The 13,371-nt window shown below is 41.6% G+C and overlaps 3 protein-coding genes and 1 long non-coding RNA gene across 10 annotated transcripts in view; 3 read left to right on the top strand and 1 right to left on the bottom strand.

The window, feature by feature from the left end:
* Positions 1-123, top strand: part of lpin1a (lipin 1a) — a 12,043-nt gene extending 11,920 nt beyond the window's left edge. For all 3 annotated transcript variants that reach the window (XM_055507295.1, XM_055507296.1, XM_029143941.2), the window contains one exon: positions 1-123. This exon is cut by the window's left edge and continues 1,105 nt beyond it. The gene's annotated coding sequence lies outside the window, so the exon portion shown is untranslated.
* A 600-nt stretch (positions 124-723) lies between these two features.
* LOC114851978 (uncharacterized) lies at positions 724-9,816 on the top strand. Of its 3 annotated transcripts, XM_055507299.1 has the most exons (8): positions 724-742; positions 7,158-7,235; positions 7,791-7,913; positions 7,995-8,111; positions 8,198-8,254; positions 8,351-8,515; positions 8,950-9,063; positions 9,134-9,816. In XM_055507299.1, the coding sequence occupies exons 3-8, from the start codon at positions 7,791-7,793 to the stop codon at positions 9,215-9,217; spliced, it is 660 nt and encodes a 219-aa protein (XP_055363274.1). In that variant the 5' UTR covers positions 724-742; positions 7,158-7,235; the 3' UTR covers positions 9,218-9,816. The 3 variants fall into 3 exon arrangements, with proteins under 3 accessions (XP_055363274.1, XP_028999775.1, XP_028999776.1); XM_029143942.3 differs by lacking the exon at positions 724-742 and having other exon boundaries at positions 6,905-7,235; XM_029143943.1 differs by lacking the exons at positions 724-742; positions 7,158-7,235 and adding an exon at positions 7,242-7,423.
* LOC114851980 (uncharacterized) lies at positions 1,350-4,481 on the bottom strand. Its single transcript, XR_003785291.3, has 4 exons — positions 3,923-4,481; positions 3,464-3,597; positions 2,793-2,959; positions 1,350-2,590 (listed from the first exon to the last, which is right to left on the bottom strand). It is a non-coding gene; the product is annotated as an uncharacterized LOC114851980 (long non-coding RNA).
* Positions 9,817-10,778: 962 nt separating the features above from the next.
* LOC114852764 (uncharacterized) lies at positions 10,779-13,247 on the top strand. Of its 3 annotated transcripts, none has more exons than XM_029145391.3 (7): positions 10,779-10,934; positions 11,826-11,939; positions 12,021-12,134; positions 12,221-12,277; positions 12,397-12,573; positions 12,843-12,956; positions 13,040-13,247. In XM_029145391.3, exons 2-7 carry the CDS (start codon positions 11,826-11,828, stop codon positions 13,085-13,087), a joined length of 624 nt encoding a protein of 207 aa, XP_029001224.1. In that variant the 5' UTR covers positions 10,779-10,934; the 3' UTR covers positions 13,088-13,247. The 3 variants fall into 3 exon arrangements, with proteins under 3 accessions (XP_029001224.1, XP_029001226.1, XP_029001223.1); XM_029145393.3 differs by having other exon boundaries at positions 10,782-10,934; positions 11,713-11,939; positions 12,397-12,557; XM_029145390.3 differs by having other exon boundaries at positions 10,785-10,934; positions 11,713-11,939.
* The last annotated feature ends 124 nt before the right edge of the window (positions 13,248-13,371 follow it).

The following is a 13,371-nucleotide window of genomic DNA, read 5'->3' as shown; positions in this document are numbered from 1 at the left end:
GTTCTCCAGTCTGTGTTGTGTTCATGTCGCTTAATGCACTGTGCTGTTGCCATTTTCAATAAAGTCAGTAGTGATTGATTTGTGTTACTGTCATTGCTATGAATAAAAATCAGCCCAGCCTCATTGCTGCCGCCTCCGTGCTGCTGTCACTGTTTCTCCTTCAATTCTGTGAATAAAACCCATTTCCTAGACAGCTGTGGAGTTCTTAAGCAACAGGAACTGACTCTTCACTCTCACCCCTTCCTTTCTCCTCCTCCCTGAACCCTGGCTGCCCCATGTGTAAACACCTCCACCCCCTCTCCTCCATTTTCCTGGAGCGCTGGGAAGTTCGAGTCGGTGTGACTGGACCGTTTCGGGCCCTGTGCACAGAGACAATGGAGATCTCGCTGATGTTACTGCGGTGAACTTTGACCCGTCGGACCGGGACCCTGTTCGGGGTTTCAGCACGTGCAAAAGCAAGAATTGCGCAACTTGCGCACATGTGCAAAGCAAATATCATATGTCACGTGGAAGGAAATAATCTGAAATGCAGTGGAATTGACGAGACGTTTTTATAAGATTAGGACCTAAAATGATCACAGATTCTTATTAGACTGGACACGCGTTTGGATTAAAAGCTAATTGCTTGTTTTAGCTTGACTACTTTCCCTTTACTGCCCCCCTCATGCCGTTATCGTGTTTTAAGCCGCTGATCCAAACCCACTCGGTCCCAAACGAATCGCTCGTTCGCGGACGGCCCGTTATGGAAGGCCAATCAGTCCGTATCAAACTATTCATGCGCTTGATCTGGGCATAAGCATGCGCAAAAAGCATACGTAAGACACACAGAACGCCCGTAAATTACGCGCGATTACATTAACGGGTGAAAAATACGCATGTAATGTAATAAAGACAAGCGTAAAAAACAGGTGTCTCGTTGCTGTCTCAAAGCATGCGTAATTTACGCTTGCTTGGCAGGACATTGCAGGCGTAAAATACGCCCGTTCGGCTGCAAAAAAAGCACGCGTAAAAAACGCCCGTTCGGCTGCAAAACAGCATGCGTAAAAAACGCTTGCTCGGTTGGACTAAGTTGCGTTTACTCGAAATCGGAGAAACTACGGTCCCGCCGCAATACACTGAGGATTGAGTGCTTCTTCAAGTCATTTGCGGTACATCCACAAACTATTGTACCAGGACTATTGCGAAGACAACACGCAAAGTACAACTAGTTTAATAGGATTTTTGTTTTGTACATTTTGATTGGCGAAGCTGGTTTTTCCCTCAATTATTTGAGGTCCGTAAAGTACCTCCAGACTCGAGCTACGGGATGACTCGGAAACCAGAGAAACCCTCGTACCTGCGTTGAATGCGACATACATTAGGCTCATTCACCAAAACAGTTCGTTTCACAGTCTAAAACGAACATTCACAGATTTATTGGGTAATTAATTATGAAATATCCACAACCAGACTCATACATTCCCAGAGCAAACAGTGATTATTATTGGTAAAACAGTGATTATTGGAATTTAAATCCAAGCTACTGTATGTTTTTCTATTGTTGGTATCCATCACTCAAATCTAAGTCAAAAATCTAAATCAAATCCTTCTAACTGCACTTTTGCTTTCACTGTTTTTTCCAAAGACCACTAAATTATTTTTATTCCGCTATGTGCTGTCATAACATCTAGCACTTGTGTCCTAATGGCAATTATTTCACTCAGAAAAGTTTGTTATACAGCTTTCCATCAGCACAGGCGCACCACAGGGATGTGTCCTCTCCCCACTGTTCTTCCTCTACACAAAAGAACCAGTTGGAGCTCAACACGCTCTAGACTATGAAGATTACGGTGGACTTTAAGAGGAGTTCCTAGGGTCCACAAGCTCCTTGGACCTGAAGTGGTCCCCACACATAGACACGCTTCTTCCACCAGAGGCTATGCTTCATTCAGATATCATTTGGGAGGTGAATTTTCCCTTGATCTTCGGGAAGATGTAGCCGAAACCTTGCTTACCTGCTTAGTCCCCAGCGCTGTTCACCCGATCTTCATCAGCACTGATGATCTTCCTGGTCTCTAATATTATATGCTGGATATTATATGTCCTGATTATACCAACACCATGACAAGGTCTAATCTGACATTGTTTAGAAATGTTACACCCCAATTACATAATGTGTCACATTCTACCATGCAAAAGATGAAACAGATCATGTACCTCTACTGTAAAATACAGACGTAACTGTGGACATTTGTAGAGTTTTTTTTATTTACTGGGGAATACTGAAATCTATTTGAAATACTTCAGTCAAGTGTTACACGTGACCACACAGGCGTCGGTGCTATACAACCCAGTACTGTACCTTCTTTTATCTTTCTAAACACTAATATAAACATTACCTGCTATAATCAAACAGAGACAACAGATGTTACAGAATTTGTCTTTGTGAAAAGTGACATTAAGTGTACACACCGAAAACTTTGTATCAGGAGCAATAACAACCACATCATCTTAGGTAATGGACTCTTTAATGCATGCTTGAGCCCTAGTTGACAGCATTAAAACCAATGGCCACTTGTGCTTCTGGTCTATGATGCATGTGCACGTTAATCTGTAGAGGACAAAAAGACAGTAATTGTTTAATGTAGAAGGCATAATTCATTAGCCAGTAAAAGTCATGTGATCACATGTTTGATAATGATAAATGATCAAAACACATCTATTGGAAAAGGAATTACTTGTTTGTGACAGACTTGTTCGACTGAAGCATCTATATATGTCATATTTAAGAAAAGTTATTTTCCTGACCTCACCTCTATTACAACAGAAACAGCACTTCAAGCAGCCCTCGGCTCAACGAATATGCAGAGAGTCAATTGACTCTATGACTTGTGAGTTTTACTTTTGCTGACACCACCTCGCATGACAGTCCAGCCATCACGTGCCTCTTTATCGCCGTAACAGCTTGTGTCTATAAGCACTGTGGAAATAAAACAAACGACATGAAATTACTGAAATAGTTTTAAGTCTCAAAATACATATTACAGTACACTAAACAGCAACAGAGCGTAACAGGTTTCAACATATACCTCGCTCTGCTCACTAAAGTTCAATTACTTCTTCATATACAGGGTGGCAAAGAAAACGGGAACTAAATTAGGTCCGCTGAAAAGTTCTAAGTGACCGTACTGTCACGCTGTATTAGCGCAGCTAGCTAGCTAAAACATTAGTCCCCTAAAGAGCAGAGGCATAGACGTTTTAACAATTATTGATAAAGCAACCGAACAGCTGCTGAACAAAGCAAAACTTACATAACGACACCTTCATAACAGTTCTGCGTAAACACACACCTCCATGTGTTGATGAGTGTAATTCCCACATAATTAAACAAATAGGTAATGAATTAGCATGTAGTATGCAGTTAGTCTTTGTAATTATAAAGGCCTGAAAAACAAGATTTCACTTGTCAGTCTGCAGTTAGTACCTTGTTGAGCCCCCTGTTGCATTTCCTTGACCTCCTGAATATATTTCTCAATGTTTTCAAGCATGTCTTGTACTGCCGTTGCATCCATCAACCTCCCTCTTGAGCACTCCAGACAGCGTTTAAGGGTTTCCATTCTGAAATATGTGAAAAAATGTATATATTAAACAGGACGGATTTACCCTTATCATACATATACAGTTAACATATATACTGTATATATGTTTGTTCTTTTTTGTTGCAAAGCATGCTATAACTACTGACATGACAATACCACTTTAAGAACTTATAACTATTAATAAATTGTTAATGTATGCATGTATGCAACGCTTCTGCAGTAGTACTGTAAAAATCTGAGTACATTTTTGTGCACCCAGTAGCGAATCTGCGAATAGCGTGCTAGCTTGACCACAGTTAGTGCATGATAATGATAATGAACAGAATAGCCTAGGACTTTCTTACCTTGTTAGAACTGTTTGAAATGCGTCATCTGGTGGACTGTCCCCTTGTAGAAGTCGAGTACACTTATTAACGATTTGTTTGCATCGTAAAAGGAAAGTTCTCTGAGCCATTATGATGCTAGTGGTAGCACTTTTTTATTGTGTCATAATCTTTAATCTAACGCAGACGACAAGACAGTAAAATTCACTATACTTATTGTAGCGCCGCTCGCTGTACACATGTGCTACTCATTGTCATAAATAGATGCAGTAAGATTAATTACCGAAAGGATCAAACAAGCTACAGTTGCCGTTTGCTCCGGTGTGTCACCACGGTCAAATGAACCGCCGTTTACTTTTCCGTGGTCAAATGAGCCGTCGCTATATTCAAGGTGCGCGATTCGTGCTATAGTTACGGTAACTGTTGCGATCACTGAGAAAAGCCGAGACTCTCACTTTTAGGAGCATCTGGGGCGATATTAAGATAAATGTTGCAAGGAAATGAATTACATTTAAGAAATTACAGAATTTACAGTGAATGTCTAAATATATTCACTAATGGAAAATATAAAGAGGCAATTTGCCTCTTTTCTAAATCTTGGATTTGAATAAATTACTCAAATCGGGACATCACTAACTAGTACTTTATAGACTACTACCACAGGAAATATCAACTTATTTTACTGCATAGTTTTTAAATAATGCATAAAGTATCATTCAGTAAGTTCAACTGACACCAGTAGCTGAACTTTGCCCTTTGATAACTCCTGTTCTACTACAGCAAATATCCGTTACTTTTACTGTATATTTTTGGAGTAATACATTACTAAGTTTTCGTATAGTTAAATAAATTTAAGTCAATGACCAAACTTGACCCTTTAATTAAATAAATTCTGCCAATTTAGAGACTGGATTCCATCGAAGTTGCCTCATAGTTCTACTTAGTACTTCATATACTACTACACAAAGTATAAGCTCATTTCACTGTACATTTTAAGAGTAAAGTATCGATCCACTGTCACATGGTACGTAAACAGACAACCAATTAAGAAACTTTGATTTTGAATAAATCATGTTACTAAAATTATTAGATTAGTAATATATAATCTACTGGGGTAGTAGATTAGTGTCTTGCCAATGGGTAATAACTAATTTTACTGTAAACTCTGTGCAACGTACCACTTTTCTTGTGTGAAACTACATCATATTGTGGGGAGAAGGTGATAGTGAGGCAAAGAGGATCAGCTATTGGTTGTAATGCTAATTACTGTACAATAGTTTATGAATGCAAAATAGGTTGATATTTGCTTTGGTAGTAGACCATGAAGTACTTAGTAGAACTGTAAAGTAATGATGATGTACCAATGTGAGGAACTCATTTTATGGAAGGTCAAATTTCAGCTATTGATGTCAATTGAATTTACTGTACACTAGTTTATTTATATATTACTTCAAAGCTATACAGTAAAATAAGTTGATATTTGCTGTGGTAGGAGTCCATGAGGTATTAAGTAGAGTTATAGATGGTCAGACACTTTTGCTCCAAAACTATACAGTAAATATATTTGATATTTGCTGTGGTAGTCGTTCATGAAGCAGTAAGTAGAACTGTGAAGGAAAAGTGATGTAACATTTTGAGGAATAGGAGTTGTCAAAGGTCAAAGTTCAGCTATCGTGTCAGCTGTGGATGAGAGGCTATGAAACGGTTACAAAAGCTGGATGACAGACCTTTTTTGAGTGAAATAATTGCCAATAGGACACAAGTGCTAGATGTTATGACAGCACATAGAGGGAGAAGAGCAGTGGGGAGAGGACACATCCCTGTCGTGCGCCAGTGCTGATGGTGCGAATGCTGCCCAGCCTCACCTGCTGCCTCCTGTCAGTCAGGAAGCTCCTGATCCACTGGCACGTGGGTTTGGGGACGGTGAGCGGGTCAGTTTGTGGTGGAATATTCCAGGAGTGAGCTAAAATACAAAAATAGGATCCTGTTCGTCTTCATGACCACAGACGTCAGGGCGACAGGCCTGTAGTCCTGTATTCAGTCAGGCTGGAGATGGTGGACTGGAGGGGGGTGGCCTTTTGGTTTTTTGCCTTTGATAGAATTGTGTATGATAATTGAGACATTATTGCTGACATGACACGTCTTACTCATGGTCCTGGTAAAACGTTCTAAATTTTTTTTCGTTGTTCCTAGTCAACCTACAAACTATTTGCAGGATGAGGACTCGAACAGGCAACACTGTGGATGAGAGGCTGTAAAACAGCTACAAAAGCTGTATAACAAACTTTTCTGAGTGAAATAATTGCGATTAGGACACAAGTGCTAGATGTTATGACAGCACATAGCGGAATAAAAATAATTTAGTGGTCTTTGGAAAAACCAGTGAAAGCAAAAGTGCAGTTAGAAGGATTTGATTTAGATTTTTGACTTAGATTTGAGTGATGGATACCAACAATAAAAAAACATAGTAGCTTGGATTTAAATTCCAATAATCACTGTTTTACCAATAATAATCACTGTTTGCTCTGGGAATGTATGAGTCTGGTTGTGGATATTTCATAATTAATTACCCAATAAATCTGTGAATGTTCGTTTTAGACTGTGAAACGAACTGTTTTGGTGAATGAGCCTAATGTATGTCGCATTCAACGCAGGTACGAGGGTTTCTCTGGTTTCCGAGTCATCCCGTAGCTCGAGTCTGGAGGTACTTTACTGACCTCAAATAACTGAGGGAAAAACCAGCTTCGCCAATCAAAATGTACAAAACAAAAATCCTATTAAACTAGTTGTACTTTGCGTGTTGTCTTCGCAATAGTCCTGGTACAATAGTTTGTGGATGTACCGCAAATGACTTGAAGAAGCACTCAATCCTCAGTGTATTGCGGCGGGACCGTAGTTTCTCCGATTTCGAGTAAACGCAACTTAGTCCAACCTAACAAGCGTTTTTTACGCATGCTGTTTTGCAGCCGAACGGGCGTATTTTACGCGTGCTTTTTTTGCAGCCGAACGGGCGTATTTTACGCCTGCAATGTCCTGCCAAGCAAGCGTAAATTACGCATGCTTTGAGACAGCAACGAGACACCTGTTTTTTACGCTTGTCTTTATTACATTACATGCGTATTTTTCACCCGTTAATGTAATCGCGCGTAATTTACGGGCGTTCTGTGTGTCTTACGCATGCTTTTTGCGCATGCTTATGCCCAGATCAAGCGCATGAATAGTTTGATACGGACTGATTGGCCTTCCATAGCCCGTCCCGGTGACGCAGCTCCAGATGTGCAGTCGTCACATGAACCGAGGCTGAACCGCGGCGTCGACCACACCGCTGCATAAGGTCTGAGGTCTCGCTTTGCTTTTGGTTTCCAGCGTTCTGCTCGTTTGCTTGTTCGGGTTCACACTAAACTAACACGACTCGTCTCGCGCAGACGAGTCGCTCTTTAGACTTGGAGCGTTGCGTTTTCTGCAGCTTCTGCAGACTGAGGGGAGCCAGATGTTGGTGCCAAGACACGCTGGACGATAAACGTCGGTGTTAGTTGGAAAAGCGTCTTTAACGTTCATCTCTGCTCATTTCTAACGGTTTTCCTCCGTCACAAGTGTATCGACTGTTCTAACGAGGAGTTTACGTTCAAACTAATTTAAGTCGTATTTCACGCCGACGTCCTCGGATGCGTCGGTGGACGCCGTTGTGATGGACGGCGACACTTTGAAAACGTGACATTCAGACACTCGGAAAAGTTTGAACATTTTGTTCAGTTACACAACTTAATTTCCCATGAGCCTCAGCCGCGGATGCGCGCTCAGAGCTTCATGGGAGCTGTAGTTGGTTGACCCCGTGTGACGTCATTTTATTCCCGATGACGTGCTAACCGTCCGCGTGTCTGTCCGTCAGATGTCCACTGAGCTCTACTCAAGGAGCGCCTCAGCTGAGAATGAAGCCAGGCCTCCGAACACCACGGTGGGGGGCAGCAAACCTCTGCACCGCTTCCTCAGGGGCAATCCCAAGATAGTTGGTGTAAGACTTCATGTGAACCGTGAACCATCTCTGCTTCAACGCTGAGATGGAACGGAAACGCTGATGTTTTGGTCGTTTCAGATCGTCTTGCTGGTGCTGGGCACGTCCTTCTTCACCATTTCCATGGGGCTCAACATAGAGGCGGTGGTTGTCAACACTCTGTCGGCCATTCCAACAGGCTTTTTACTGGGATCTCTGGTTGGTGGCTGTGGATGCTCACTGAATCTGAGTTTTCTATTTCCACAGTGTCCTGTAAAGTCAAAACTTCCCTTCTGCCCTTTTAGTTCATCCTATGTGGGATCATGTATATTCTAGCGGAGCACAACCCAACCAAGAAAACCGTGAGTACTGTTGTAATATCTGACGTAAGCTGGCATGTTTGCAGGCGCAGCACTGTTATTATCACCTCTGTGTCTTTCCTACATCTCTGTGTGCAGGTCACCATATCGCTGGCTCTTGGTGTTGTGACCATACTAATAGCATGTTGGAACGCTTTACACATGATAATGAACTTGGTATTCATTCTACACTACAGGAGCTATGACTATTCTGAACACAATTCAACAGAGACTGAACACACAGACGGGTATTCGAATTCACAGGTAGTCAGTAGTATATTTATATTTGTTTTCTTGTGACGTCTTGTGAAGTTTTCGATGAACTGAAAACCATTGTAGGTGAAACCTGCACAACTCTAATCAATGTTATGAACAATCTCAAAACAACATAGAAAAGTAATTCAGTGTTTTTAAGTTCTGTCATAATAATAATTAATATTATTTGGAATAATAGATATATTATATGTATATATTAAGTTTACTGCAAGTTTGTCTGTGGTACAAAGATTAACAGTAAGATGATGAATGTAAAATTAAAAAAATATGAATTTTACTTCATTAAATGTTCAAAAGCAAAGCCTCAAATTTTGCATTTAAGGCAGATGAAACCGTGAAAAGATAAAACTGCTCCAGTGGTGACAAAGGGAAAGTTAGCTGTCCGCTTTGCTTTGATTCTCATATGCAACATGTCTGTTCAGAACATTGGATTCACCGTGGAAGTGATATTCACGTTCTACACTCTAGTGGGCATCATCATATTCATTGTCATGTCTTCGCTGGCTGGAGCAGCCCTTCGTTCCACAAAGAGCCAGGTAAAACCCTGTTTACTGTGAGGTGAAGCCTGCAGTATCTGGGACTGACTCAGCTTCTCTTTTTCTGCAGGCCGTTATTATGATGACTGCTGCACCAACCGAAGCGCCAGTCGAACCACCAGCTCAACTGGAGGATCGCAGTGTGAGCAGTTAAGCAGAGAGAAGACGATGTGTTTCGCTTTGAGGAAACAACTCAACCCAGCTCCTTTGTATGAACCTCCTGAATATAGACAGGAACACAGAACACGTACCGCACAGTATGTATGATGTGCATAGCCTTTGTTTTTGTGATTTATTACTGTTGCCACTAAACAATCATTAAAATTATTATTTTTTAACAAATGTAAGTCCGAATAAGCTGGGTGATGGCATCACAGGCATTTAGCATCTATTTGCTCTGCAGCCATGTGGTGGTGAAAATAGTGTCATGATAATGTCTTCTAAGGAACTCTCATTAAAGAGATAGTGGAAGTGCTGCAGAGCATAAAGGCCAAATGACCTATGACCCAATTAATAAAATACTACCATAGTTTGTTAGGAAACCACTACTGACCACAAAATATATAATGATTAACCAGTAACAACTTAATAACCTATATGTAATGCAGAACGGTTCTGCCCCAGGATGCTGGGTTGCATTTTTTGGTGCAAAAGCACCTAATAAAGTGGCCTGTGAGGACACATACTATGGTACATATACACTCAAGCCTCTGACATCATTTAAATAAAGTTAAGCTTGTTTAATAAGTCTAAGCACTTTGTCCTGTTTTTTTCCCCAAAATACTTTGCGCTCATTGGGTTATTCTCTGTCCACTGCATCAAAGTTTTATGTTGTTTTGTTTTTGTCTTGTGTCTCTCAGATTTACATAAAATACAGAACACATAAAAAAGAAAGTACTAGTAAAACGCATGCATTTGTAATATCAATAAATAAATAAACAAATCCCGATCCCAATTTAATGTTAAGTGTTTCATATTAAAATCGTTGTTAGGTTTTTATTGTGAAGGAGTAAGTGAAAATTTGCCAATGTTTTTGGCGTCATTTGAAAAATAATAAACATTTAAAGACATTTCAAGAGCCTTGGAAGGAGTTGGAGATGAACCCCGAACAAAAACAATTAAGTCAATCCGCGTAAACATGTTAAAATCATTTTTTCAAACCATTTCATTCAAACATCAAAAGATAAATATATTTCTAGGGAGGACTTGACCCAAAGACCCGAATTATAAGATTCAAACGTTACTTCACGTTTATTGCAGTTTGTCGGGTTTAAAAACAACCTGCAATGACGCTGCCAGGGGCGACTTCCATAAACTCAAAGTGGGCATGGGTGCGCTGCTTAAAGGCGTCCCCTGAAGAACGCTGGCAGGAGAAAGGTTCCGTCCACAATTACGCCGACGCAGCAGAGTTGACAAGTGTGGCTGTGTTGGATCAGAGGTGCTTTCATGTGCACCTGGAGCTGTCTGTGAGAGACTCGGCACCAAATCCGCCACTCCATCTAATCCAAGATGCTGTTTGCTTTATACTAACAGGTGTTTCAAATATTTTGTCCGTCTTCTTCTAGTGGTATCATCCACACCAAACACATCCTTTAGTATAATAAAACATGAGTGAATGCCACTATGCAAGTTATCATTATTAACATTATTCTAAGATTTTTTTTCTAAATATTTCTTTCTGTGTGTTTGTCTAATTAATTCAGTTGGGGTGGGACTGGCAGGGAGGGCAATCCCAACAATTGGGAAGTAGAGGGCGGAAGAATCTCTCCAGAGCAAATGCTTGTTCTTAGAAGCCACATCACTGCTCATGTGCTCTGTGAAGTTGATGCCTGAACGATTAAAATACAGCGTGGACCACACGACCACTAAAGGTTTGATTTGTTTTTGGTTTTCCCTGCATTTTTATTTATCACACATCTCCTCTGGTAGTCATTAGTGGAAGAAACTCGAATTGTACCAGAACTTGATCATTGGTCTAAGGATAATTTAGCTAAATATAAATAAAACCTGCAGGATATTATCTTTTTGTCAAAGCTGAGTGTATAATCCTGCGTTTGCAAATTTAACGAAATGGTTTTACTTCTGCATCTGTCTTCCTGTAAGTTGTTATCAGCCTAGTTTTTACATGTATGTACATTTATTATTATTTATAGGCCATAAGTAGCAATTTGAAATGTTTAACATAAACTGTATGATCAGCAAAATATGTTTAAAGTAAAGGCAAAGTGATTATTGAGACGAAGTGTGTTTTAGTATGGACACAGATATTTAAAAAAATTCTCCTAGATGTTAGTGATGCTGAAACGTAGTAAACACTTTAGTGTTGTCGCTGCTAGACAATGAATTATTATGTCTGTAATATACTGTCGGTTGGGTTGTGGGCCTGATATCAGCCTGGGTCCAGTTCCTGGTTCCTCTTTCTGTTGGACTCTAACTGATTTGACCAGAGTTCCTAAAATGACTTGACCACAGCTGCAGATAATGGTTAAATAGTGTAAAATCTCTGAATCCAGATCTGAGAGCGCTGTGATTACACAACCATAGAAGCACAGGTCAGCACTGAAGAAAATCACTGGTGACCACTTAAGTTGTTTCCTGGTGTTTCACATTTCCTGTTGCAAACCTGAAGCACAGACGTATTCATAACAGGTCACTGACGGCTTCTGACGAGTGCAGTAAATTCCTCTGGACCCGACTTTGAGGGACTGAACCCGCGGAGGCTGTGACACATGAGCGTTCTCTCTCTGCTGTTGTTCCGTCAGATGTCTGTTGAGCTCCACCCCGCGAGCGGCCTCGGCGGGAACGATGCCGGAACCACCGTGGGAGGCAGCAAACCTTTGCACCGCTTACTCAGGGCGCAGCCCAAGACCATTGGTGTGAGACAAGCAGTTCATACGCTGGGATGATGCTTTTGAAAGGCCGGCTGAACAACACAGCAGCCCTTTGTTCTCTTCCAGATCACGGTGCTGATCCTGGGCGCGTCGTTCGCCATCATCACCATTTCGCTACATGTCCGTACAAGTTCCTTCGGTTTCACAGTCATTCCTCGTGGCATCTTGGTCGGATCACTGGTTGGTATTCTTATGATTTCTGGACTGTAGCGTCATCCACATTTGTGATTATTTGGCTTGACTTTGTTTTCTTCCTGCTCCTGTAGTCGTTCATATCTGGGATACTGTTTATTGTGACCGAGCACAAGCCGAGCAAGAAAACTGTGAGTGCTGTTGTAGCATTTAAAGCACTGGTGCCATCCACCAGTGGACGCGATGATGTGGTTGAAGCCCTGCTCTTTATTCCACCTCACTGCATCTGTCTGATGTCGTCCGCCTGCAGGTCGCAGCATCGCTGGCTCTCAGCATTATGACCATACTTTCGATAGTCTGGAGTCTCGTCCTGATGGTGCCTGACTTTGTTCACCGCCACATCTTTACTAGATACTATGACTACTACGACTGGAATGACTTCAATTTTACAGAGACTGGGGGAACAGATTGGTATTCACATACTTATGTAATTATTATTTTCATTGTCTATTTTAATCTCAAATCCAAATTCAGTTTTCTCACTGATCAGGTTTGTGGGGACATAAAGATCCAATATGATGAAACCTGTGTTGAGCATTTGGAAGTGCTTGGGCTGCAAGAAATGGGTTGTGAAATTGTAGAGGAAGTGTGGAGTTTCAGTCATAACATGAAGTCTACATGCTCAGCTTTCATGAGAGCAGATATGCACGGATGCAGCACCAGCATAACCTTCTGCCCTCCGTTGTGTCTGCGCAGGCCATGGGAGTGGCTGTGGAGGTGGTCTTCACCTGCTACAGCGTGGCTGCTGCGGTTGTTTTCATTGTAATGTCCGTTCTGGGTGCAGCAGCCTTGCGCTCCTCAAGGACCCAGGTAAGCACCAGACACCTGCACACCTGAGTCCTACAGCAGCACATCCAGTCGGTCACCAGACGGTTTGTCTCTCGCCTCTCTAGACCGTTGTTGTGATGACCGCTGCACCAACTGACACTCCAGCTGAATGACAGGAACTGCAGGACGGCCTGAAACGTGAGCGGCTGAGCAGGGACGAGAACGGCGCTGCCTTCACAGGCAGGAAGCGCTTCAGGAAATCTCATCGCCAACATATAACACAACCTATCCCTGAGATTGTCTTTAAGTAAAGTTTGCTGAGAAACACTTTAACCGATTACAGTCTTTATTATTTATCATCTTTCAACATTCAAGTCACCATCTCCAGCCCTGAACTCATCACCTCCAATAAACTGTTCTCTGTGTTTGCCTGTCTAAGGTGTCACTCACATCAGTG

This window comes from Betta splendens, chromosome 3 (genome assembly GCF_900634795.4).
Source record: "Betta splendens chromosome 3, fBetSpl5.4, whole genome shotgun sequence".
Lineage (NCBI taxonomy): Eukaryota > Metazoa > Chordata > Actinopteri > Anabantiformes > Osphronemidae > Betta > Betta splendens.
Note: the sequence above shows the minus strand (reverse complement) of the source record. Positions and strands in the feature narration are given on the sequence as shown.